This window comes from Coregonus clupeaformis, chromosome 25 (assembly GCF_020615455.1).
Source record: "Coregonus clupeaformis isolate EN_2021a chromosome 25, ASM2061545v1, whole genome shotgun sequence".
NCBI classification, from domain to species: Eukaryota; Metazoa; Chordata; class Actinopteri; order Salmoniformes; family Salmonidae; genus Coregonus; species Coregonus clupeaformis.
The window spans coordinates 12,929,586-12,955,931 of record NC_059216.1 but is presented as its reverse complement, the minus strand read 5'-3'; the positions used below and the strand labels follow the sequence as shown (position 1 = coordinate 12,955,931).

Sequence of the window (26,346 nt, the reverse complement as noted above, 5' to 3'; positions counted from 1 at the left end):
TATTCATTCTGATCAATTTAATGTGTTTGACAGTTGTCATTCTGCAGAATCTGAAGTAATGTGAAAAAGTTCATGTTCTTTATCAAAGCTTGACAAAAAATGTATTGCAATCTACATTTCTTTGCACTGTAGGCTAAATACTGAGTTTAAATGTAAGAGGGACAGAGGGACATTACAAGGACACATGCAATAGAACAAAGGGTGAGGAGTAGCCTAGGCCTAGCCTATGTTCTGCACTGAGCAATATTTATTGTGTCATTTAGACAGCTCATGAAAGTCAACCAAACTGGTAAGTCTGGTCAGACTGGTTTCATGATCTTAAGTTCAAATAACAGAATGTACTAGAGTCCCAATGGGAAAACAGTAGGCTAGCTATGACAAGTCCACCACATATAATGCTTATTTAATATCTGCTTGATCTCACTAATCATTCATATCGGTGTTGTCACGATACCAGAATTTTCACTTCGATACCGATCAGGGCCTAAAATTAACTTTTTGGTCCACCAGCCACAGATTTATTACCAGCCCCAAATATTTTTTGGCCATAAAAAAAACACAAAACAACGGATGACAATGCTTTGTAATGTTTCCAAAACAAGAAATGTATTAGTAAGAAGAAATGTGGTATATTGCTAAATTTCATACATTTTTTTGTGGCCTGTCTTTTAATGAAAATATCAGAGACAAAATGTTCAGCTGCCCCTTTAAGGGCGGGAGGTTGACTTGGTAACGGGCCTCTCGAGTCCTGTCATGTGTGTCTGTGATTTGGGATCTGACTATCAGTTGAAGCAGCAGACTCAAACTAACGATGAAAAACAACCGAGCTTGTGAATAAAACAATGTAAATAGTCAAGAAACACGAGGAGTCTCACTTGGTTGACTTTCGATTAAATTAGATCAACATTTATGCCAGCACTTCACTCATTCCATACAGCTCCCTTGCCAGCAGTGTTGCTGCGCGAGATGGGATATAGGATTCTTATTTATTTGTGCAATTAGCAGCTATGACACAAAACAGCAGAAATACTACTGCAGCATTTGTCTAACCCAAACTCGCACATGTGCTCATACTTAGACTTTTGCCTATTTTTATTCACAAATGTAATGCTTGCACTGCAAATTGACCACCCACCAACATGGCTGGTGAAATATACCATTCTTAGATATGTCACCAAATTGTTGTTTAAACACAGTTTTGCAATTAATGTCTACTAGCATCAGCAGCACTCTGTAGGGTAGCACCATGGTGTATCTGAGAATAATACCAATAGACAATGTATGAGGCTAATTATTATACTAGATGTTGTACATGCCTTGTACTGACATTAAATTGTTTAGTGCAAATCCAACCCTTGTCAGTGCAATGTCTGGAAGCAGGAGATGATGGGATCCTTAGTTTAATACATACACACAACTACTATTACCATGTTCAATGCCAGATACTTTGAAGGTTTGAGTAGCACTTGGAGGTGCCACTGTGATAATGAAGATGGTTTGCCTAAGACTACCACAACAATTACATTGTCTATGCTAAATGTGTTTTAAATTGTAAAATACAACAATTATAGTTAGGCTATAAGAAATACATTTTATTCAATGGGGCAAGGCAAAGCAGAGATGACACACAAAATACTTTTCATTTCACCCATACAACAATATAGCCTATTATTAAAGTACAGTATGTTTACAATATCATAAACAATAGTCTTTTACATGTTTTTCCAAATTACATTTGATATATTCATACAGTGTAAGGGGTCACTTTTGTCATGACAACAAGGTGAAGGTGCTCTCTCCTCAAATGGCACAACAGAATCATTCAGATTGACCAAAGCACAGCATATGACAACCATTTTGTCTAACTGAGGGATGTATCCTTCCATATCTGGAAAAGGACGAAGTAGAAGTAGAAATTGATGCTGCTGCAGCATTGCTCATTTTCACAGTGGGAATCCAGCCAACATGGGTGTCTAGATAGTCAGCTGTTGAACCTACAGTACATAAACAAATGAAAAGCACACCTGCTGTTAGAAAAGAATATAACTTATTCAGGTCACCTATACCGTCAGGGCTCTTGATTGTTTGGTTGTGTTTCATTCATTTAGGTGTTTTAGTGTCATATAAAGATGACATCTATTGTTGGGCTGGAACGACCAATAGTCAACACAGCAGGTTGTCATATCCCATTGAGGTATTTGTCCTATGCTGTAATGTCCATACATTTACCCTCCTTTATAAATAAAGTTTTCAACAAATTATCATTGGGTCAGTGCCACTGGAGTTTTTTTGGACAATAATGTCGTCCTCCAGGTTAGATGGACGTCATATTGTGAAATTTGTGTATCCCCTTTTCGTAGCTTGTTTTTATTGATCTGTTGTCAGTGTGAGCAGAGTAGGCCTAGGCTACCCTGTGATTTGTCATATTTAAAAAGATGCTGCTTATGTCTCCAGTCATATAAAGTGTAGTAGAATTGCATGAAGTGTTTATGAAAGGCCACGTTTTTCCTGTGCAAAGGAAAGAAACGTCTCTGATATTCTAGGCCTATGCCACTACGCGCTCATTAATAACCTAAATTATGACTATCCAATTTACTCATCACATTAGGATAGTAGGCTTACATTTGTCTGCAAATGTGATGATAGATGAATGCAATGCTTTATTATAAAGGGGCATTTTTATGGTAAAAAAAAAAAAAGAGCTTCCCCAAAACTTGAAACTCACGCGCCGACACAGTTGCTAATAGCTAGACTACAAGCTATCTAGCTAGCTTATGTTGGCTAACTGAGTCTTGTTGTTAACACCTGGTTAGCGTAACAGCTAACAGCTAAAGTAAACTCTCAAATCAATCAGACTTACCAGTGATGAAATGATCAGAGCAGACCCTTGGCTGACAGCTGTCTGGGTTCAGGTCTTGAGGGGCAAAAAAGTTTATTCGCTTTTCTGACTGTTCGTGAGTCTTATCTCCTTGGTGTTTCATGATTGTGGGTAATCTGTAAAAAAAACAATCCTGTCTTGTTAGAGCAGCCAAACACTGCACAGAAAATGACCGTGGTGATGAATCAACTCGTTTTGGGCACTGTTATCATGCAGTTTGGGGTAGCCACTCATCTGTTCTTGTCGGAAGAATTAATGCGGTGGTCTTCCAACATGGCTACCAGCAGGTGTTGTACGGCAACTGCAAGCCCTCTGTGGAAACCAGAATGGAGGCAAAGGAAGATGAAGAAGATCATTCGTTTTTGGTGGTGAGGGAGACAACGTGAATTTAATAACGTTTTTGGTGACAGTCAGCTTTGAAATCAGCATATTTTGTCTAATGGTGTTCATATTATCACAAACAAAGTACTAGCGCAGTGAATGTAGCTGTAAGCTAGTAAGGAAAGTTAGCCTACAATTAAAGCTGGAAGCTACTGGTTTTGTCTTGCTTTGTAAAAGTGTTCTAGCCTGCTTTACTGTTTGCAAAACAATGCCCATAAAACATTTCTACATGTCCTGTTGCATTATTCAAGCGTGTTAACTTCTATGCAACATGAGTGGGGACTGGGGAGCTAATGCAGCTCAGACAGCTCTAGCAATGAATGAGTAAGTGGAGCAGGCACTCTGCTCTTCACGCTATAAAAGGGCTGCACTGATACAGACTTGATCCTCTCAATCACGTGAGACACATTTGACAGAAGTACCAAACTTTTAAAAAATTATAGTGCCGAACCGTATTGTTTTTGTATCGAAAAAGTACAGAAGTTTCGGTATACCATGCAACACCAATCCAAACTCTTAAAGTTGAGATCCTCATTTGGTGAAACAGCGCCACTGGTCGTCCCAGCCGCATTTGTGTTTTTTGGGATGTTTTTTATAAACGGGGCAGAGGAGCATTCTGCATTGTGTGTAACATTTAAAAATCATAGTACATACTCTGCTGTTCTATCACGTGTGCATTGATGTACAATGATGTTGTTCCCCCCCTGATGTTCGTTGTTTGAAGTAGGCTAACATCTTTGTTGAATGGCCGTAGCAGTTTCACCGCTCCAGCTTTAATCTGTTGTGGTACTCTAGGTTTACAGCCTAAAGGAAAACAAACCATTCGCCGTGGCCTAATCCTGTTAATTTGTTAGAGATAGGCTTACAGACTCTTCTCATTACTGCCTATAGGTGTGTGTTGCCCCAGTAAACAGCCTCATGTTTCTTTTACTACCCTGGTTGTCATCTCCATTGGTATTGTGTTTTTTTCTGGTGAGGTTATAAGAAAGGCATGGAGGGTAGACTCCACATGGGCTGTAGGGTAATCAATAGATGACCATGCTGCTAAAAACAAAATTCCTAGGCCTATGGTCAGAATTGATGAGCAAGAACATGAGTTACCCCATTTGTTCTTAATTTTGAGTCAGAGATTTTGTTGTTGTTGAGAGAGCATCTTCATACTGTCCTTTGCAGCATGGCCAGATAGTGACGACCGGGCACCCGCTGCTCGCCATCCAGCATTAATTAAGGAAAGCGACCTCAGGAGGAAGAGTGACAGTCGCCAGTTGAGCGGCTCCCCTGTGCTAAACTGCCGAGATTAGCTGTCAAGTGTTATCATATTGAATTTTGCACAACAATTCCACAGGAACAGAGTGACACTGAGACTCAGATTGTTTGTTTACTTTAAAATGTATGTCAAACAAAAACCAATGATTGCAAAGTTAAACAAACCATACAAACAAACTCTTTTAAAAGTTTCATGTGAAAAATTTACAAAAACACTTTTACTTTAAGAACACTACAGATGAGGAGTTTGGTAAAAGAATGACGGTTTGCTGTTTGTGCCGTCATTTGCTTACCAAACTTTGCATCTGCATTGTTTTGCAAATTTGCAAATTCCAATAGGCTACTACTAAGGCTGACCTGAGTGATTATATCTGACAGTGGCATGACATGCTTAGCTGCCAAGATCACACAACCCAGGGAGGTGTAGCAAGGCTGTTGACAGTTAGTTGTAAACCGCTGTTATTTATCACGGTGGATGAGATGCCACGTATGAATTCCAGCCTGAGTGAGCAGCTGCACTATTGCCTCTGTTCCATCCCGTGGCTTTAACCTTACGGTCAGGAGTTAATCACACACTGTAAATACACTGCTTAGAGAAGATGATGCATGTTGCTCAGACTGTTATTAATGTCTTCTAACTTGAAAGCGCTGTCGGTTCTAAATCACACTGCCAGCAGCCAGGGCCATGCTCTGAGTAGTGTTGTCACTATACCAGAATCTTGATTTCAAAACTAGGTTTAGTATCACGATACTCGATACCATCACGATACTTGATAGCAAAATGATACCAAAACAAGAAGGTGTATTAGCCAGTCACAGAATGGCACTTGATCCAGACCGATCTTTTACATTTGAAAATAATTTTAACTTTTTGATTTTTGAATGTATCCATTAATGAATCAATTATACAATCAATTTGATGTAGTTTTTTTTACCAATCTAACTACATAGCAACATAATGGTAATAATTTATTTGAATGGTAATCTCTATTTAAAAAACTGGGTAAATCAAGATGTAGCCTAGGCCTATTCACAATACAGTTGAATACATATTCAATAGGAGTGTGTGCATGCATTGAGTTATTGAGCTTGTTTTGGCTGATTTCTTGAGGCAAAATATGAAAAACAATCTGTTTCCCTTCCAATTGGAATTTATTTGATTTTACTGATCAACAACATTCTGCATGGAAGAAGCAATCTCTTCTTTAATAAAAGTGAACATTGTCTCTTTAAGACCCATGATGTCATTCACACACAGTCAGTTCTATGCTCGAGCAAAGATGATCTTGACTGGGAGAGACGTGAGGTAGGGGGACAAAGTGAATGAATAAAGCTCTTGGTGACAATCAGCTTTGTAATCAGCAATATTTTGCATTATGGTTTGCATAAACGAGGTACTAGGGTAGTGAATTTATGTTGGCTTCAGCTGTAAGCTAGCAAGGAAAGTTTTGGGAACAGTAATTACGTTTCAAAATGTCTACATGCAGTGTTGCATTATTCAAGAGTGTTAACTTCTGTGCAGCATAAGTGGTGATGCAGCCCAGACTCCCAGTGAGTTCAGTGGTTCCTCCTGACAGGCTAGAGCTAGCACTGAGTAAGTGGATCAGGCATGGTGCTCTCGCGCTATAAGGGGACATTGGCTGCGCTGATAGACAGACTTGATCCTCTCTCAATTAGTAGATGACGTGAGACACATTTGACAGAAGTACCGACAGTAACAAAAATTCTAGTACCGAACCGTTTTTCATGTTCTAGTATCGAAAAAGTACAGAAGTTTCGGTATACCGTGCAAAGCTAGCTCTGAGAGGCCTGTACGTTACTAAGACCTGCCCTTCGCTGGCGGGCTGCAGTGCAGACTGAGTGCTTTATAAGCTCAGCAGCTCCATGCATCAGTCTATAGAGTCAGTCTCAGTGAATGGACTCCCATTGACCTCATAAGGGAAACAAATTTGGCTCAGTGGGATGAATTATGTTTGACGGCTCCAGGGCCTTCAGGACTGCGCTGCTGGTGTCTCTGGTTAATTCACTGTGGTGGGAGCAGCTGTGTGTTATCAAGGCCTCTGAATGAGCCTGCTCCTGCTATGCTTCCATTGCTTCCTAGTACTGGATTTAACATTAGATTTATCATTAACCTCCTCTTAATGTGGTCAAAAGTCAGCAACTCAGTGCTGCTCTCAGAGGGCTGTGGAGTGAGAGCTCAGATGTTTATTGTGTTTTCAGACACTTCCCTGGCTTCTCGCAGGTTGGCTTCTTTGTACTTGGTTTTGAAATAGCTGAGCTGTGGCAGCGTCTGTGCTGTGGCAGTGGTGAGATTAGGATTGCTTAGCAGTTGGCACACTCAAAGCTGCTGGCATCAGAGGCAGACGAGGAGGAGGATGAAGAGCCTGCTGTGCCCTACTGATGTCCCTCATGGGGTCGGTAACTGCTGTGGATGGACCGGGGTGAGAGAACGGGTACCGGCTATGTAGAGTGTATGATCCTAATTGAGAACACTGTTGATGTGTTAGCTAGCGGTCTGTCTGACTGCAGATTCGGGGCACTGCTCCAGGTATCCTTGACACTGCTGCCTGGCCTGCCTAGTGACACAGTGCCTGCTGGCTAGCCTACATTCCTCCAATGGGGGGTCTCTCTTTCATCCATCTCTCCATGGCCCCAGGCACCACCTCACTGAAACAAAACCACAGTGTCCCTGAGAGAGATGTTGTTTTAAAAATGTAATTATCCATCTCCCCAGTCTCTTTTTTTCTCTCTCTCTCTGAGTGTGTAGGCCAAAGTTAAATGGGGTTTGGGTAGCTAGCTAACCCTGAATCCATCCATCTGTCTCCACATAACAGGTTCCCCCAGATCTCCTCAGCTCTGTGTTGTTGCCCCTCAGGCATCTTAGCCTGGTTAAAGACCCGCTTTCTCTCCCTCATCCCTCTTTTTCCTGCTCTCTCTCTCTCTCTCTCTCTCTCTCTCTCTCTCTCTCTCTCTCTCTCTCTCTCTCTCTCTCTCTCTCTCTCTCTCTTTTTCCGTCTCCCTCTTCTTCCCTCTCTCCCACCAGATCCAGCTTCATTGCCACTGGTGTGCTGCACCTGCAGTGCTAGGCCTGTAGCCCACTCCTCCTGACAGACAGCCAGAGCAGAGGCAGAGCTAACTTTATGCCAATGAGTCTCCTTCAGTCTGCCTGATCAAAAGCTGATTGACTAGGCCCTCCTGTATGAGTGTGACATAGCATATTAATGACTCCATGCAGTGTGAATGGCACACATTCAGCTCCCTGCAGCTAGGGAACATTTGACACACTTTTCTACAGTAAATTACTTCTTGTCATCATTAAATGCCTACAGTCTGAACAGGTCAGGGAGCTGTTAGCCAAGTGTCTGGATGTTTTTACAGTACAGTGTAAATATTCCATTGGCTTCAGATGACCTTCACCAGTTCAACACTGTGGACTGGGCTTAATGCACACACCAGACAGTGCACTCTCACAGTTGAACGTTAATCAATTAGAACATGTGATGTGATGTAGTTACAGTAAAGTGCACAAAACATTCAGTAGTTTATACTGTCCACAATGCAGGCTTTCCACCCAATTAACTTACTCCACCAAATACATCCTAATTTTGTAAATGTCTCTGGCCTAGTTGATTTGGCCCAGAGGCATGTCACAGAGTAGTCTGGTATTGCATGAATGCCTGGGCAGTGGGCAATGTGCTGGAGCCCCAGTTCAACAGTTTAACCCAGAATTGCTTTCGGATTCTGTTCTGATCTCGTAAACAATTTTTGTTTCATTTTCAGTGTAAAAGACCTACTCCGGGAGCCTACTTCTTAAATGGAAACTTCAGCGCTAGACACTATTTGGGGTGTTTTTCCAGTCTCCCTACAATAATTATGAGTGATGAGAGGTGTTTCAAACATAATTATGCACCATAGCATAATTATGGTGACGTCATTGGTTGATTGAGCCTGTTGTCTGATCTAAAAATGAATGGAGTCATGTTTTGTAGCAATTATTGTGGCCTTGGTGTTTCATCGATTGCTCGCTAGCAGCGATTAGATAGGGTTGTCCTTGTTCAATAGAGACATTGGACTTGTCTCAACGATGTTCCTATCTGCCACGATATTGCAGGATATTTAGGTTGACTCAGTTTCCCTGACTTTGTAAAGACTACACCCTGAAGGGAGCCCTACTTACTTGTTCAATTGTGTTCCCACCCTCGAAGGAAGACCTTTCAAAACGGGGGTGTTACTAGTTTCTACAGGTTCATGGAAGCTATGTTGCCGAACACTGTCTAACTGAGATGGCTAGCTAAATAATTACAATGGCTGTTTCTGATGATTCCTCTTTCCAAGAAGAGCTAGACCACTAAACCGTTTTTGATGTTCTTTTACATACTAACATAGGGACATACTAACCTATTCATTTGAGCTGGAATACACTGAAGAGGAGTTGAGACAGCGAACACAATAATTGCGAGACCAGCAAGCAGCGATGGGGAGCTACAGTCAGACTGGTGGTGCCAACAGAAGAATAATGTCTGTGCTGTAACTAATTAGATCATGGACAGTTCTTACTGGAGAGGGTCACTGCAGACCCCATGGACCGCGTGCGTGTGTGTGCGCATGTGTGTGTGTGTGTGTGTGTGTGTGTGTGTGTGTCAGAACATCTAAGTTTCTACTCACATATGGATAGAGGTGTGCTGGAGACATTCTTCAGAAGATCAACTGGCGGCGGCAGCCTAGATCAGCTGGACCAGGAGGGCAAATGACAAATGGGTAAGTTGTTTTGCTGTCGGTAGCTAGCTAGCAATATACCTAAACTCTCTCACACGAGGCAGTATTGTTCAGTATAGGATAAGTTCATGATCGATTTGGCCATAACAGGGCGTGCTATTACCACTTCAAGCCAAGCTAGCCAATTTCAGCTAGCTAGCTTTGTTTGCTATACTCAAAATGTACTGTAGCCTAATGTTATAGCTAGCTAGCCTCAGTGCATCTCATTAGGACTAGGAGCAAAACTGGATACATTTTTTGATGACGAACAGTAAAGGAATTACTTTGGCTTTAAAAGTCTAATAGTGTTTTTGTCATTCTCTTACAGACAATACTGCTTGGTGGCCTACAGATAATTTTTGGAGTTTATTCTACGTGGGGAGAAGCTAGGCACAGGATACATAATCCCCTTGCCTGCGTGTGTTGTTGGGGCCATGCGAGCAATTCAAGAGGAGATGTGAAGGGTCTATAACAACAATCTCCTCTTGTATCCAAACACCTCACTTCACCCCCAAACACACCATATGCAAGTATTCCCTTTTTAGAACTGTAGTATTTATTATAGGCGTTAGTAGTATATTTTTATTCTACTGTAAATATGTCATACATTGCTATAACTGTTCCTGCATACTGCTGTGTAAACTCACCTCGGTCTCCAGAGCAAATAAACTTTGTGTTGAATACAAGCCATGTCTACTTATTTGCTACATTGACAGACTAATCTACTATTTTATTGAAACATGTTTACTTGCCAACAAATTCAAGTTGAAATGATACACCAACTCCCTGCATCATTTGTTTTAGCGTTAAGATTGTAGCTAGTTACTTCCAAATATATTTCATGAATATCACAATGAATTGATCCAGAAGGTGAGGTCAATACTTTATTCGTTTCTGATGCAACTGGAATCATTTATTCACTTGTCAGTACACTTGTAAAAAATATAATATAAAACATTGTTGTCAAACTCCATTATATACAGTGCCTTCAGAAAGTATTCACACCCAATGACTTCTTCAATGTAATTGTAATTACTTTTGTCAACGATCTGCACGCAATACTCTATTGTCAAAGTGATTTAAAAAAAATACCTTTTGTTTATTTTTATTATTAATGGAAAATAAAACACTAATATATTTAGATTAGTTAAGTATTCAACCCTCTGACTCAATACATGTTAGAATCACCTTTGGCAGCAATTACAGCTGTGAATCTTTCTGGGTAAGTCTCTAAGAGCTTTGCAAACCTGGATTGTACAATATTTGCCCATTCTTTGTAAAATTCTTCAAGCTCTGTCAAGTTGGTTGTTGATCATTGCTAAGCAGGAATTTTCAAGTGTTGACGTATATTTTCAAGCAGATTTAAGACAAAACTATAACTAGGCCACTCAGGAACATTCAATGTCATCTTGGCAAGTAACTTCAGTGTATATTTGGCCTTGCGTTTTAGGTTATCGTCCTGCTGAAAGGTGGATTTGTCTCCCAGTGTCTGTTGGAAAGCAGACTGAACCAGGTTTTCCTCTAGGACTTTGCCTGTGCTTAGCTCTATTCCTTTTATTTTTATCCTAAAAAACTCCCTAGTCCTTGCCGATGACAAGCATACCCATAACATGATGCAGCCAACACCATTCTTGAAAATATGAAGAGTGGTACTCGGTCATGTGATATGTTGTGTTGGATTTGCCCCAAACATAATGCTTTGTATTCAGTACCAAGAGTTCATTCCTTTGCCAAATTTGTTGCAGTTTTACTTTAGTGCCTTATTGCAAACAGGATGCATGTTTTGGAATTTTTTTATTCTTTACAGGCTGTACAGGCTTCCTTCAGGCTTCCTTTACACATCTACCTATAGGTACCCTTCTTTGTGCGGCATTGGCAAACCTCCCTGGTCTTTGTCGTTGAATCTGTGCATGGAATTCACAGCTCGACTGAGGGACCTTACAATTATCTGTATGTGTGAGGTACAGAGATGGGGTAGTCATTCAAAAATCATGTTAAACACCATTATTGCACCCAGAGTTAGTCAATGCAACTTACCTGACTTGTTAAGCACATTTTTACTCCTGAAATTATTTAGGCTTACCTTAACAAAGGGGTTGAAACTTATTGACTCAAGACATTTCAGGTTTTCATTTTTTATTAATTTGTAAAAAATGTCTCAAAACATAATTCCAATTTGACATTATGGGTTATTGTGTGTAGATCAGTGACACAACATCTCAATTTAATCAATTTTATATTCAGGCTGTAACACAACAAAATGTGGGAAAGGTCAAGGTGTGTGGATACTTTCTGAAGGCACAGTATGCAGTTGTGAGCATACAAGGCATTCTGTGTTATAATACAACATCAGTCTTAACTGAATATGGATGTTGTATTGGCTTAATGTTCCAGGCAGGGTCCTGAATGTTCTTCAGCTGGTGAACCTCGTCTTGTGTTGGGCAATGGCAGCTGGTCTGGCAGAACTTCATGTGCTCCATGACCTTGGACTCAGACTATACACGTTGGCTCTTGCCAGCCCAATGTAGTCTTCTGAGTCAGATCAAATCAAATTGTATTGGTCACATGCGTCGTAAACAACAGGTGTAGACTAACAGTGAAATGCTTACTTACGGGCCCTTCCCAACAATGCAAAGAGAAATAAAATAAATAAATAATAGTCAAGTAATAATACGTAATAATAAATACACAATGAGTAACGATAACCTGGCTATATACTCGGTACCGAGTCCAGTACCGAGTCGATATGCAGTGGTACTAGGTAATTGAGGTAGATACAGTGCACTCGGAAAGTATTCAGACCCCTCATCAATCTACACACAATACCCAATAATGACAAAGCAAAAACAGGCTTTTAGAAATGTTTGCTAATGTATAAAAACATTTTTGGGGGGATGATTTGGAAAGGCACAAACCTGTCTATATAAGGTCCCACAGTTGACAGTGCATGACAGTGCATGTCAGAGCAAAAACCAAGCTATGAGGTCAAAGGACTTGTCCGTAGTGCTCCGAGACAGGATTGTGTCGACACATCTGGAGAAGGGTACCAAAAAATGTCTGCAGCATTGAAGGTCCCCAAAAACACAGTGGCCTCCATCATTCTTAAATGGAAGAAGTCTGGAATCACCAAGACTCTTCCTAGAGTTGGCCGCCCGGCTAAACTGAGCAATCAGGGGAGAAGGGCCTTGGTCAAGAAGGTGACCAAGAACCTAATGGTCACTCTGACAGAGCTCCAGAGTTCCTCTGTGGAGATGGGAGAACCTTTTAGAAGGACAATCATCTCTGCAGCATTCCACCAATCAGGCCTTTATGGCAGCGTGGCCAGACGGAAGCCACTCCTCAGTAAAAGGCACATGACAGCCCGCTTGGAGTTTTGCAAAATGCACCTAAAGGACTCTCAGACAATGAGAAATAAGATTATCTGGTCTGATGAAACCAATAATTAACTATTTGGCCTGAATGCCAAGCGTCACATCTGGAGGAAACCTGGAACCATCCCTACGGTGAAGCATGGTGGTGGTGGCAGCATCATGCTGTGGGGATGTTTTTCAGCGGCAGGGACTGGGAGAGTAGTCAGGATCGAGGGAAAGATGAACGGAGCAAAGTACAGATGAAAACCTGCTCCAGAGCGCACTGGACCTCAGACTGGGGCGAAGGTTCACCTTCCAACAGGACAACGACCCTAAGCCAAGACAACGCAGGAGTGGCTTCGTGACAAGTCTCTGAATGTCCTTGAGTGGCCCAGCCAGAGCCCAGACTTGAACCCGATCGAACATCTCTGGAGAGACCTGGAAATAGCTGTGCAGCGACCCTCCCCTTCCAACCTGACAGCGCTTGAGAGGATCTGCAGAGAAGAATGGGAGAAACTCCCCAAATACAAGTGTGCCAAGCTTGTAGCATCATACCCAAGAAGGCTCAAGGCTGTAATCGCTGCCAAAGGTGCTTCAACAAAGTACTGAGTAAAGGGTCTGAATACTTATGTCAATTTAATATTTCAGTTTCTAAAAACCTGTTTTTTCTTTGTCATTATGGGGTATTGTGTGTAGTTTGATGAGGGGGAAAAAAACAATTTAATCAATTTTACAATAAGGCTGTAATGTAACAAAATGTGGAAAATGTAATGTGGTCTGAAATACTTTCCGGATGCACAGTATGTACATATAACTAGGAATAGGGTGACTAGGCAACAGGATCGATAATAAACAGTAGCAGCAGCGTATGTGATGAGTCAATAATATATAATAAAAATACATAATATATGACGTTGAACTTGTTTCCAGCTGAAAGCTTTCATCCAATGGGTCTACAGGATCTGTACTACTAAAGCTGGTGTCAAGGTCGTCATCAGCAGCAGGATTAGTCTGTAGGACATACACTAGTCAGTGATTAGCCAACATTTTACTACTTTGTCTCAAATACACACTCAAGGTACTATTTCCACCCATCCCCCTCGTGTCAATAGATCATGCTGGCTAACCTTCACACACAATACATGCCCCCAACAGACACCAGTCGATCACCCACCTACGCTATGCCCTCCTTACTAATAACTCTGCTTTTCTCCAATTTAGACTTCAAGTTTTGCATAAACAATCAACTAGGCATCCATAATACAGAGAACTACAGTAGAAGTTGTAGCCTACTTTTAAACACTAACTATGGCAACAAGACACGGACCATGCTTATGCCTAGCTCCAGTATATTTATTTCCTCATCATGGAAAGATTTAGTAAAGGTGACTTACACTAATTCCTGGTGCTGAGCTTAATGTTGATGCCACTGCAGATGTTTATGGGATCGGACTCTGTAAATAGAACACAGGCCAGTCACTTTAGCCTCTGCGGTAGTTAATTAGCTAGCTAACGGGTAGATACTGTCTGGTAGGCTGTAGCTAACGTAACCTAGCATAGCTAAAGTTGGCTTGCAAAGTTACAAATCACATCGCCAGATAGCAGCTGGCTAATTACATTGATATGCTTTGGAATGTCTAGCCAGCATATTATGAAAGCTAGCTAGCTAGATTTTGGTTTGGATAAACAAATGTAGTTAGCTACGTTACCTCTGCTTGACTTCGTAGTAAGGTAAGCTATGAAATGTTACCCCAGCAGCCTGTGCTTGCTTATAGTTTGCACATCTAGGTTCCACACCATGACTAAACTTTATAATTGTTGTTGACACAGTTGTTATGATAGCTACCTGTTGATACCCATTCTCAAATGGATCCACTTCAACAGCGGTGGTACTATGTCCTGAAATCGCTATGAATTCTGGATATTGAGGTTTGCTTACAACCAGGAATTCTACCGGTGAGATGCAGAAATGCTCGTATTTGCATGTAGGGAGGAAATGTTCATAACATACATGTTCATAACATACTAATGGACATATACGGTGAAATGTCCTTCTTTGGGATATGGCCCATTCTGGTTGTTGGCCATACTTAAATGAGTGACTCAATAGTACTGTTGTGGCTTATTATCATTTAAGATACAAGGCATTAGCTCTGTGTTCGGACTGCCGAGGTGGATTAGTGATTGGCAGAGTGGAATTACAAATGTAACTGTTTGGAATAGAAATTGACCCTGGGTCTGTTCTCTGCTGTTGATCTTGGCCGGACTCCCTTAAACACACACACACACCCTCCTCCACTGTACTGAGAGAGGTGCTTGTGTGTCGGGATCAGTGAAATGTTGGCACTCGCTCACTTCCACAAACAGAGAGAGAGCTCTCTGAGAATTAATAGCAGGAAGCAGCATGATCAGAACAGCGTTTCCTCCTCCTGTTCCAGTCAACAGTGAAACAACAAAACATCTCTCCTCACATATCTATCTTCCATAACAGCGCTGTGTGAAGATGACGACAGCTTTATAGCTGGTGTTTTTCAGATTCCCCCTCCTGTTTCCCCAGGCAAGCAGCTCAGCTCTGTGTTGATCCTGTAGGAGTGGAGTGGTGTCAGAGCACAGGATGGACACAGGTGTTGTGTTTTGTGTAAAGGATAGGATACAATACCAGCCTCCTGCATTCCCAGGGCCTGCAGAACCGGTTCTGTGTCCATCGGTACAGAGACAGGAGAACTGAGAGGCCCGTTGAGTGGGGGGGGGGTTCAACCTGAAGCCCTACTCAAGCACACAAAACCACTCACAGTGCAAAGAGAGTCCATTGAAATTCACCAGTGTGAACAGCAGATCAACAGTACTGAATTGTCAGTTTAGAAGATGTCCAGGTCCTTCTCTTGAGACTTCCCTCCGTCCATCAGGAATATTCCCATCCTCTCCGTGCACTTCATCCGTCACGCTCCACAGCCTGGCTAGAGGGATTTGAGCAGATGGAGAGCAGAGCAGTGAGTCGGTCGATGTGAGGACTGGGGTGGAAAGAGCCTGATGACAGGCTCTGATGGGTCTGTGACATGCAGCAGGGCAGGACGTCAAACAGAACTGATCCGGCTCCACATAGGCACGCAAATACACACATGCACACTGTTCAAGGTATTGGAGTTAACACAGCTTCATTATATCAAATTAAGAGGCAGCTGATGGACAGACGTGGAAATGGATTGCCCCTTTGATTGTTGATGATAAGAAATTCAACATTCCAAGCACAGGATACGTTTCTTTCCCTCCAGCATTTGATTAGATGGGAACTGAGATTGGTAAAAACTGCTAGGTTGGCTAATTGTTATAATAACATGTTTGTTATTGCATATGTACAACTCCTCATGTATTAAACCACTATGTATGGTTAGCTTGTTGTCCAAGGAAGAATAGGTTAACTGGTCAGCTGACAGCTGGGTAAAGCCATTGGAATTCAATCACTTTTTGACAGCACTCCTTTCGTTTTGGAAGATGTGGTCAGAAAGTTACTTTTTGGACCTGAATGCCAAAACATTCAGGAGATGAAGGTGCTCAAAGTTGACAAAGTTTTGCACACCCCACCCTACCATGAGACATCCATGTCTTCATCACTGGAAAAAGATACATGGTTGAGTTTGATATAATTTAAAGCTTACAAACAGGGTTGTCAAATTATTTAAAAATTTTAAAAAAGTATATATATAAAAAAATGTTTTAACCTTTAATGTCAATTATCTTAAAAACACACACGTGTTTAATAATATATATATTATTATTATTATTATTTCTTTCATATTCACATATTTTGTAGCTTAGACCTTATTTAACATAATTTGAGGTTTTTGTGTTGTGCCCGCCTTCTGTTGAGACACAACATGCTCTTGAATACAGGGTGGGTGTCATTTAAATAATATAAATATAATTCTATTTATATTATTTAAATGACACCCACCCTGTATTCAAGAGCATCTTGTGTCTCAACCGATGGCGGGCACAACACAAAAACCTCAGATGATGTAAAATAGGGTCTAAACTACAACATATGTGAATATAAAAAGAATAGAAGTTTACCAATTTTTAGATAATTGACTTTAATGGTTAAACATTTCCATGATAATTATTTTTTGAAATCTAGTAATTCTGAAATCATTTGACAACCCTGTTTGTAAGCTTTTAAATTATATCAATCTCAACCATTCATTTTTTCCAGTGATGAAGACATGGATGACTCATGCTATGGTGCGGTATGCAAAAGGGGTCAACTTTGAGAACCTTTATCTCAGGAATGTTTTGGCATTCAGGTCCAAAAAGTCACTTTCTGAGCACTTCTACAATGGGCAAATATGTCTGAAAGGTTTTGTTTAAATCAAAAGGGGTGCTGTCAAAAAGTGATTGAATTCAAATGGGTTTACCCAGCTGTATAACAGGAATACAGTGAGGGGAAAAAAGTATTTGATCCCCTGCTGATTTTGTACGTTTGCCCACTGACAAAGAAATGATCAGTCTATAACTTTAATGGTAGGTTTATTTGAACAGTGAGAGACAGAATAACAACAACAAAAAATCCAGAAAAATGCATGTCAAAAATGTTATAAATTGATTTGCATTTTAATGAGGGAAATAAGTATTTGACCCCCTCTCAATCAGAAAGATTTCTTGTTCCCAGGTGTCTCTTAAAGGGAGTGCTCCTAATCTCAGCTTGTTACCTGTATAAAAGACACCTGTCCACAGAAGCAATCAATCAATCAGATTCCAAACTCTCCACCATGGCCAAGACCAAAGAGCTCTCCAAGGATGTCAGGGACAAGATTGTAGACCTACACAAGGCTGGAATGGGCTACAAGACCATCGCCAAGCAGCTTGGTGAGAAGGTGACAACAGTTGGTGTGATTATTCGCAAATGGAAGAAACACAAAATAACTGTCAATCTCTGACCCCAAGAACACCATCCCCACCGTCAAACATGGAGGTGGAAATATTATGCTTTGGGGGTGTTTTTCTGCTAAGGGGACAGGACATCTTCACCGCATCAAAGGGACGATGGACGGGGCCATGTACCGTCAAATCTTGGGTGAGAACCTCCTTCGCTCAGCCAGGGCATTGAAAATGGGTCGTGGATGGGTATTCCAGCATGACAATGACCCAAAACACACGGCCAAGGCAACAAAGGAGTGGCTCAAGAAGAAGCACATTAAGGTCTTGGAGTGGCCTAGCCAGTCTCCAGACCTTAATCCCATAGAAAATCTGTGGAGGGAGCTGAAGGTTCGAGTTGCCAAACGTCAGCCTCGAAACCTTAATGACTTGGAGAAGATCTGCAAAGAGGAGTGGGACAAAATCCCTCCTGAGATGTGTGCAAACCTGGTGGCCAACTACAAGAAACGTCTGACCTCTGTGATTGCCAACAAGGGTTTTCCCACCAAGTACTAAGTCATGTTTTGCAGAGGGGTCAAATCCTTATTTCCCTCATTTAAAATGCAAAACAATTGATAACATTTTTGACATGCGTTTTTCTGGATTTTTTTGTTGTTATTCTGTATCTTACTGTTCAAATAAACCTACCATTAAAATTATAGACTGATCATGTCTTTGTCAGTGGGCAAACATACAAAATCAGCAGGGGATCAAATACTTTTTTCCCTCATTGTATGTGAGGAAGTGACCTGGGGATGGCCTTATCAGCTGACCACTGACCCTCCGCTTGCACGTGTGCACTCATTTCTCTTTCACGCTGTCTCTGTTACCAGACACACAAGCACGCATGAACCCCAAGCCCTCCTGATTCCCTCCTTCCCTTAGGATGTCGTCTGGTCCTCTCCTCTCCCAGCAGGCTGGCGGGTTAGCTGGTGGTTACTGCTGATGTGCCAACATGTTTTCCTGAGCAGCAGGCAGGAAGCGCTCTAACACAATGAGCAGTGCTGAAAAGTGGACCATGTGAGGGGCTGAGATAAGAGTCTCGCCCGGGCCTTGGGCCCTCGGTACTGGTTCTGTGCTGTCTGCTGCCCTCACTGGACCTCCTCACTGTTGGTGGGGTCTGCAGTGCACAGTTAGGGCATTTTCACGCACAGTTTTGAGCTATAGGCCTAGTTCAAATCAGAGTTCAATTATTTGTTACACTGTATATTTTTTCATTTGGTCCGGTTGGTTTTACATTGTCAAATTAACAAAAAATCCTAAACAAAACCAAGTGTCCATGCTAGTCATTTGTTTATTTGACAAAAATTATCATGTTAAATCCATCTATGATTATCATGAAGCATCACTTGTGTGCCACAATATTCATATTACTTCCGCTTTGGTCTTCCAACAACATGCGGGATAATAGCCACTCTAACTGTGACATGAATTGGCTATACAGTAGACTACTGTATATCCCTGGTATAGCACCCATCTCCCCTAATCTGCATTGGTTGCGCTCATAAATGCGCTTCTATACTCAGAATGTTTCAGAGATATCAAGTTATGGTACTGTGTGCATTTCATTAAATGCTCGCAGTCAAACAATCAATAATACTACGCGACTCTGGTTATTTTTCTGTGTTTGGTCCAGACTGCGTTCTCACCTGCAGCGAACCGCACCATGGTACGAATGGAATCGGACCGAGACCACCCTTTTTGAGCGAACCACGTGTGTTGTTTTGTGTGCTCCCGAGTGCGGATAGTGTTCACACCAGTCCAAACGAACCAAACTAAGGGGGAAAATGCACCAGAGTTAGAAAAAAAACACTCCAAACCAATTTGGTGTGAAAGCCCCCTTAAGAGTGTGTGATTACTCTTCCTAGTAGCCCTTTGGATTTTCAACTCCAGGGCCCAGATTCACAAAACCTTCTTAAGAAGACATTTCTTCTTAACTGCCATGTTTTCCTTAACTATAGACTTAAGAAGAAAGTTAAGAAAAGGTGCTATTCCTCAAAAAGGTTATTGGAAATGTCTTATGTTTCTCCTTAAGCAAAACATTAAGAAGAAATAAGATTCTTGAAAATAAAGTTATTGTAAATGTTCTTAATTCCAAGATAGTTAAACCCTTGTCTTAAACTCAGGGCAGTGAGAGAAAAAGCTAATGAAAGCAATTGAACATGTTTAATTCACTCACAAACTTTATCTGAAGGTTTCAGTTTTGATTATTTTAAACCCAAGAACATGTTTTAAAACAGTAATATCAGTAAGAAATATGCTAACATGATTGCCATTGCTAGCTAGATAACAAGCTAGCAAAAAATGTTGCCTAGCAATAAACATATTTTTGTAAGAAGATATTTGAGAAGTTCATAAGAAAATCATTCAATCTTAAGATATTGTTGAGGAATTGCACTTACGAACTACCCTATGAACTTATTTTCTTATTTTTCTTAAGAATCTTCTTAAGTTTTTGCATAAGAAGTGTTTAGTGAATCTGGGCCCAGGTTATTAGGCCTGTAAGCTGTTCAGGTGAACAGTAGCTTGAAGAGCTAGGCTAGTTAAAATGCCCAACAATTTGTCTGGCTCATGACTGGGGCTGTGACTCCTAGATCTGGCCCTGATTTGTTGTTTTGTAAGGCAGATGCATAGTGACTTTAACTCTACCCACATGTACATACTACCTCAACTAGCCGGTACCCCCCTGTATATATAGCCTCCCTACTGTTATTTTATTTTACTTCTGCTCTTTTTTTCTCAACATTTTTTTAGTTGTTGTTTTATTTGTACTTTCTTTGTTAAAAATAAATGCACTGTTGGTTAAGGGCTGTAAGTAAGCATTTCACTGTAATGTCTGCACCTGTTGTATTCGGCGCATGTGACCAATAAAATTTGATTTGATTTGAGACAGTGAGTTTTATATTGATGGGCTGAGGGTGTGTGTGTGTTTTAAGTGTGACGGTGGTGTGAACTAAAAGGAGTGTGTGATTAGCTCAGTGACCGTCTGCACCAACACCAGCATGGCAGATACTATCAACAGGTGTTAGAGAAAGAAGATATAATGAAGTGTTGCCTCTGGGAGATTGAGATATAGAGCGAGAGGTCTAGGGATGAAGTGTTGCAGGGAGAGAGGCAGGGGCTTGGCTTGTATTAAACAAGCCCAGTGCAGTGGAGGCTTGTTACAAGCTGACACACACACACTGAAAAGTCAATTTTTGGTGGCCAATTTTTGGTGGCAGACTAGAAGGGCCGTTTTGTAGTCTACTCAATGAGACTGGGCTGGATCAGTCAAATTCAATCAATAAAATCGGCAGATGTCACAAAGTGCTTATGAGAGCCATCTGCTCAGTCTGAGAAGCTTCTCCATTAGAGAGAGAGAAACACACAGTACACAAGCTCACTCATCACTCCCATCACAGATCATGCACTCAATGAATCAAAACATTTCAAAAGTGCTTAGTGTGCCAGTGAACGTGTGCAGGAAAGGGTATTATGTATTGATGGGGGAAAAAATCGATACAATTACATATCGGGATATTATTTTTGATTATGTATCGTATAGTTTTGACTATCGCAATAGTATTTTTGCACTAGTTCAAATCAAATTTTATTTGTCACATACACGTGTTTAGCAGATGTTATTGCTTGTGCTTCTAGCTCAGACAGTGCAGTAATATCTAACAAGTAATATCTAACAATTTCACAACATACACTACCGTTCAAAAGTTTGGGGTCACTTAGAAATGTCCTTGTTTTCGAAAGAAAAGCAATTTTTTTGTCCATTAAAATAACATCAAATTGATCAGAAATACAGTGTAGACATTGTTAATGTTGTAAATGTCTATTGTAGCTGGAAACGGCTGATTTTTAATGGAATATCTACATAGGTGTACAGAGGCCCATTATCAGCAACCATCTGTCCTGTGTTCCAATGGCACGTTGTGTTTGCTAATCCAAGTTTATCATTTCAAAAGGCTAATTGATCATTAGAAAACCCTTTTGCAATTATGTTAGCACAACTGTTGTGCTGATTTAAAGAAGCAATAAAACTGGCCTTCTTGAGACTAGTTGAGTATCTGGAGCATCAGCAATTGTGGGTTCGATTACAGGCTCAAAATGTCCAGAAACAAATAACTTTCTTCTCAAACTCGTCAGTCTATTCTTGTTCTGAGAAATAAAGGCTATTCCATGCGAGAAATTGCCAAGAAACTGAAGATCTCGTACAACGCTGTGTACTACTCCTTACACAGAACAGCGCAAACTGGCTCTAACCAGAATAGAAAGAGGAGTAGGAATCCCTGGTGCACAACTGAGCAAGGGGACAAATACATTAGAGTGTCTAGTTTGAGAAACAGACGCCTCACAGGTCCTCAACTGGCAGCTTCAATAAATAGTACCCGCAAAACACCAGTCTCAACATCAACAGTGAAGAGGCGACACCGGGATGCTGATCTTCTAGGCAGAGTTACAAAGAAAAAGCCATATCTCAGACTTCCCAATAAAAAGAAAAGATTAAGATGGGCAAAAGAACACTGACACTGGACAGAGGAAGATTGGAAAAAAGTGTTATGGACAGACGAATCGAAGTTTGATGTGTTCGGATCACAAAGAAGAACATTTGTGAGACGCAGACCAAATGAACAGATGCTGGAGGAGTGCTTGATGCCATCTGTCAAGCATGGTGGGGGCAATGTGATGGTCTGGGGGTGCTTTGGTGGTGGTAAAGTGGGACATTTGTACAGGGTAAAAGGGATCTTGAAGAAGGAAGGCTATCACTCCATTATTGCAACGCCATGCCATACCCTGTGGACGGCGCTTGATTGGAGCCAATTTCCTCCTACAACAGGACAATGACCCAAAGCACAGCTCCAAACTATGCAATAACTATTTAGGGAAGAAGCAGTCAGCTGGTATTCTGTCTAGAATGGAGTGGCCAGTACAGTCACCGGATCTCAACCCTATTGAGCTGTTGTGGGAGCAGCTTGACCGTATGGTACGTAAGAAGTGCCCATCAAGCCAATCCAACTTGTGGAAGGGGCTTCAGGAAGCATGGGGTGAAATCTCTTCAGATTACCTCAACAAATTGACAACTAGAATGCCAAAGATCTGCAAGGCTGTAATTGCTGGAAATTGAGGATTCTTTGACAAAAGCAAAGTTTGAAGGACACAATTATTATTTCAATTAAAAATCATTATTTCTAACCTTGTCAATGACTACATGTCCTATTCATTTTGCTATATCTTCTGACGGCATTGTTATTGTTATGGTTTATATTTAGCCTTGCGTTGCACATATTGTATTGCATGTGGTGCTGCAATTCCACTCTTTTGGAGACGCTTGTGATGACTGTTCCAATACCAGTCCTTGTTCAATATTCAGATTCAATCAGATCAGAGCTGTCGTGGTAATGATGTGGGATGATCTGTTATGGAGATGGAGAGTGCACTAGGTTCAAGGCCAGGCCAAGGCATGTTGACCCCCAGGTTATGCTAGAGGAAACAGGGCCAGCATTAGCATGCAAGTACGCAGGTCAGCACTTTTAACTAATCAAAAAACAACCAGAAAATAACCCATATTTGAAACAATGTGTTATGCAAAGGATTGGAGAGAAGACTCCTATATAATAATTATAATTATAATAATTATAATAGTAAGGTTGTTCTAGATGCTGGAATTGGACACGGCTTGCGCGAATGAAGTCCCATTGACATAATGGGTAATGGCGCTCCTCTCCCCATAGAGATAGGCCTACATTCTAATTCTATGTCTCTGCCCTCCCCTGTACCTCACTATCTCCCTGCTCATCAGTGAGGCTCCTGGGGATTCCATTCTCCATTCAGCCGTGTGCATCCCTCCCTCTCAGATCTGCTGAGAACCACAGTTGAATGATCTGCACCATTTAAACAGACAGCATCATCTTCATCCATTGATTTAACTGCTTTCTTTATAACATGTTAGGCTAATTATAGTTTTTCCTCACAAAGTCCTTGGTGTGCTGTTATGGAAATCCTCACATCCATTGAGTTACCACCAAGGATGCTTAAGCTATATGATTATGTATGACACCATATGTTTGAGACATGAAGAATTATGGATAATTGGCTCACTGGAATTTAGTTTTCCTTTTCAATGCAAATGTTTCCTTTAAGACTGTAATGGCAGCCATTTTACATTTTTCCCAGTTGTTTCACCAAACAACAATCCTTTTGTTTTGTTTGTCTGGGAGTTGAAATTGATCTGACTGTGTGTTTCTGTCTGTTTCCTTTGCAGATATCTTTGAGAAGAGTGAATTGAAGACCTTCTTCGAAAGCAACTGTTCTCAGATTTATTTTATCTTCTATGAAAATTTCATTACACTGGAAAGTAACTTAAAGCAAAAAGGTATGTAGAGTGTGCTTATGATCCTTTGGTTAAAGAAAATTGTGATAAATAAAAAAGTATTCCAGTTTAATTTAAGGACCAAAGAATTGACAGCTGTCCCATATAGATTGCAAAATAGTTGGGAAGAGATTTTTGACGTACCGATTCCATGGCATAGTGTTTATGAACTTATACGCAAAACGACGCCTGATTCAAAACGTAAGAATTTTTCTATTAAAATTATTATACAAAATTCTTGCTACCATTAGAACATTATTTAAATGGGGGATACAATCTTCCCAGCTCTGCAGATTTTGCTGTGAAGAGACTGAATCATTAGATCATTTGTTTTGGTACTGTCCATTTGTAGCTTGTTTTTGGTCACAGGTCCAGGAATGGCTGAAGGATTGCAATATTTACCTGGAGCTAACCCTGCAGATAGCACTACTGGGTGATCTGAAAAGTCATAGTCAATTGATCAATAATATATCAATACTTTTAGCAAAAATTTTCATTTTCAATTTACAATCTGTAGAAACAATGAGAATAGAAGGGTTCAGAACTTTTGTGAAACATCACAGTACAGTTTAAAAATGTATGGCAAATAGAAAAATCCAATATGGATGGTGTTAAGAGATAATAATAAAATATAATATGCCATTTAGCAGACGCTTTTATCCAAAGCGACTTACAGTCATGTGTGCATACATTTTTACGTATGGGTGGTCCCGGGCGGTGTGTTTGGGATCATTGTCATGCTGAAAGACCCAGCCACGTTTCATCTTCAATGCCCTTGCTGATGGAAGGAGGTTTTCACTCAAAATCTCACGATACATGGCCCCATTCATTCTTTCCTTTACACGGATCAGTCGTCCTGGTCCCTTTGCAGAAAAACAGCCCCAAAGCATGATGTTTCCACCCCCATGCTTCACAGTAGGTATGGTGTTCTTTGGATGCAACTCAGCATTCTTTGTCCTCCAAACACGACGAGTTGAGTTTTTACCAAAAAGTTCTATTTTGGTTTCATCTGACCATATGACATTCTCCCAATCCTCTTCTGGATCATCCAAATGCACTCTAGCAAACTTCAGACGGGCCTGGACATGTACTGGCTTAAGCAGGGGGACACGTCTGGCACTGCAGGATTTGAGTCCCTGGCGGCGTAGTGTGTTACTGATGGTAGGCTTTGTTACTTTGGTCCCAGCTCTCTGCAGGTCATTCACTAGGTCCCCCCGTGTGGTTCTGGGATTTTTGCTCACCGTTCTTGTGATCATTTTGACCCACGGGGTGAGATCTTGCATGGAGCCCCAGATCGAGGGAGATTATCAGTGGTCTTGTATGTCTTCCATTTCCTAATAATTGCTCCCACAGTTGATTTCTTCAAACCAAGCTGCTTACCTATTGCGGATTCAGTCTTCCCAGCCTGGTGCAGGTCTACAATTTTCTGGTGTCCTTTGACAGCTCTTTGGTCTTGGCCATAGTGGAGTTTGGAGTGTGACTGTTTGAGGTTGTGGACAGGTGTCTTTTATACTGATAACAAGTTCAAACGGGTGCCATTAATACGGGTAACGAGTGGAGGACAGAGGAGCCTCTTAAAGAAGAAGTTACAGGTCTGTGAGAGCCAGAAATCTTGCTTGTTTGTAGGTGACCAAATACTTATTGTCCACCATAATTTGCAAATAAATTCATTAAAAATCCTACAATGTGATTTTCTGGATTTTTTTTCTCCTCATTTTGTCTGTCATAGTTGACGTGTACCTATGATGAAAATTACAGGCCTCTCTCATCTTTTTAAGTGGGAGAACTTGCACAATTGGTGGCTGACTAAATACTTTTTTCCCCCACTGTGTGTGTGTGTGTGTGTATATATATATATATATATATATATATATAGAGAGAGAGAAAGAACATGGGGTGATGGAAGTTACAATCTATTTGCAATATTAAAGCTGATCTACCCCCCCCCAAAAATAAAAAAATATACAAAAAGTAAAGATATATATTTTTAAAAAAGATGAAAGAAAGTAAGAGTGTGCTGCCTGTGAGTCTGTTTAAAACGGTGCCCATGGCTACTACCCCAGTAACCACCCCCAGTAGTAGTGTATAATTAATTAGCTGGGTAATGGCTTTTTCAGCTTGTTCAATCCTGCAGGGGTTGTAGTTTTCATTCCAACGACTTCCCTTAGCTGTTCAAAGCCAATTAGATTAACATAAAATCAGATCTAGTATTACATTGCAGCAGTGAAATGCAGTGGCATGTATATTCATGGATGCTAAGGGAAGCCAGTCTTCCCCAAAAAATTTACTACGGAAAAAATATGTTCAAAAAATAACATCTTTCGTCTCTGTGTTTCATACATTTCCTTCAATTCGCAAGAGGCTGAATGTATATCACTGGAGAAACAGCGCCCCTCTGTCTCAGTATGTGTAGCCCAACTATCTGATGCCCTCTGGTTAAAAAG

General features: G+C 40.9%; 1 protein-coding gene and 2 long non-coding RNA genes across 7 annotated transcripts in view; 2 read left to right on the top strand and 1 right to left on the bottom strand.

Moving 5' to 3' along the window:
- Window positions 1-26,346, top strand: part of LOC121539172 (ral GTPase-activating protein subunit alpha-2-like) — a 166,279-nt gene that overhangs the window by 12,922 nt on the left and 127,011 nt on the right. For all 5 annotated transcript variants that reach the window (XM_045207507.1, XM_045207505.1, XM_041847480.2 and 2 more), the window contains exon 2: window positions 23,795-23,905. In XM_045207507.1, coding sequence (XP_045063442.1) covers window positions 23,795-23,905 — 111 coding nt within the window. The remainder of the gene's footprint in view (window positions 1-23,794; window positions 23,906-26,346) is intronic.
- On the bottom strand, window positions 1,572-9,273 carry LOC121539174. Its single transcript, XR_005995326.2, has 3 exons — window positions 9,191-9,273; window positions 2,861-3,190; window positions 1,572-1,994 (listed from the first exon to the last, which is right to left on the bottom strand). It is a non-coding gene; the product is annotated as an uncharacterized LOC121539174 (long non-coding RNA).
- LOC121539173 lies at window positions 8,564-9,966 on the top strand. Its single transcript, XR_005995325.2, has 2 exons — window positions 8,564-9,283; window positions 9,609-9,966. It is a non-coding gene; the product is annotated as an uncharacterized LOC121539173 (long non-coding RNA).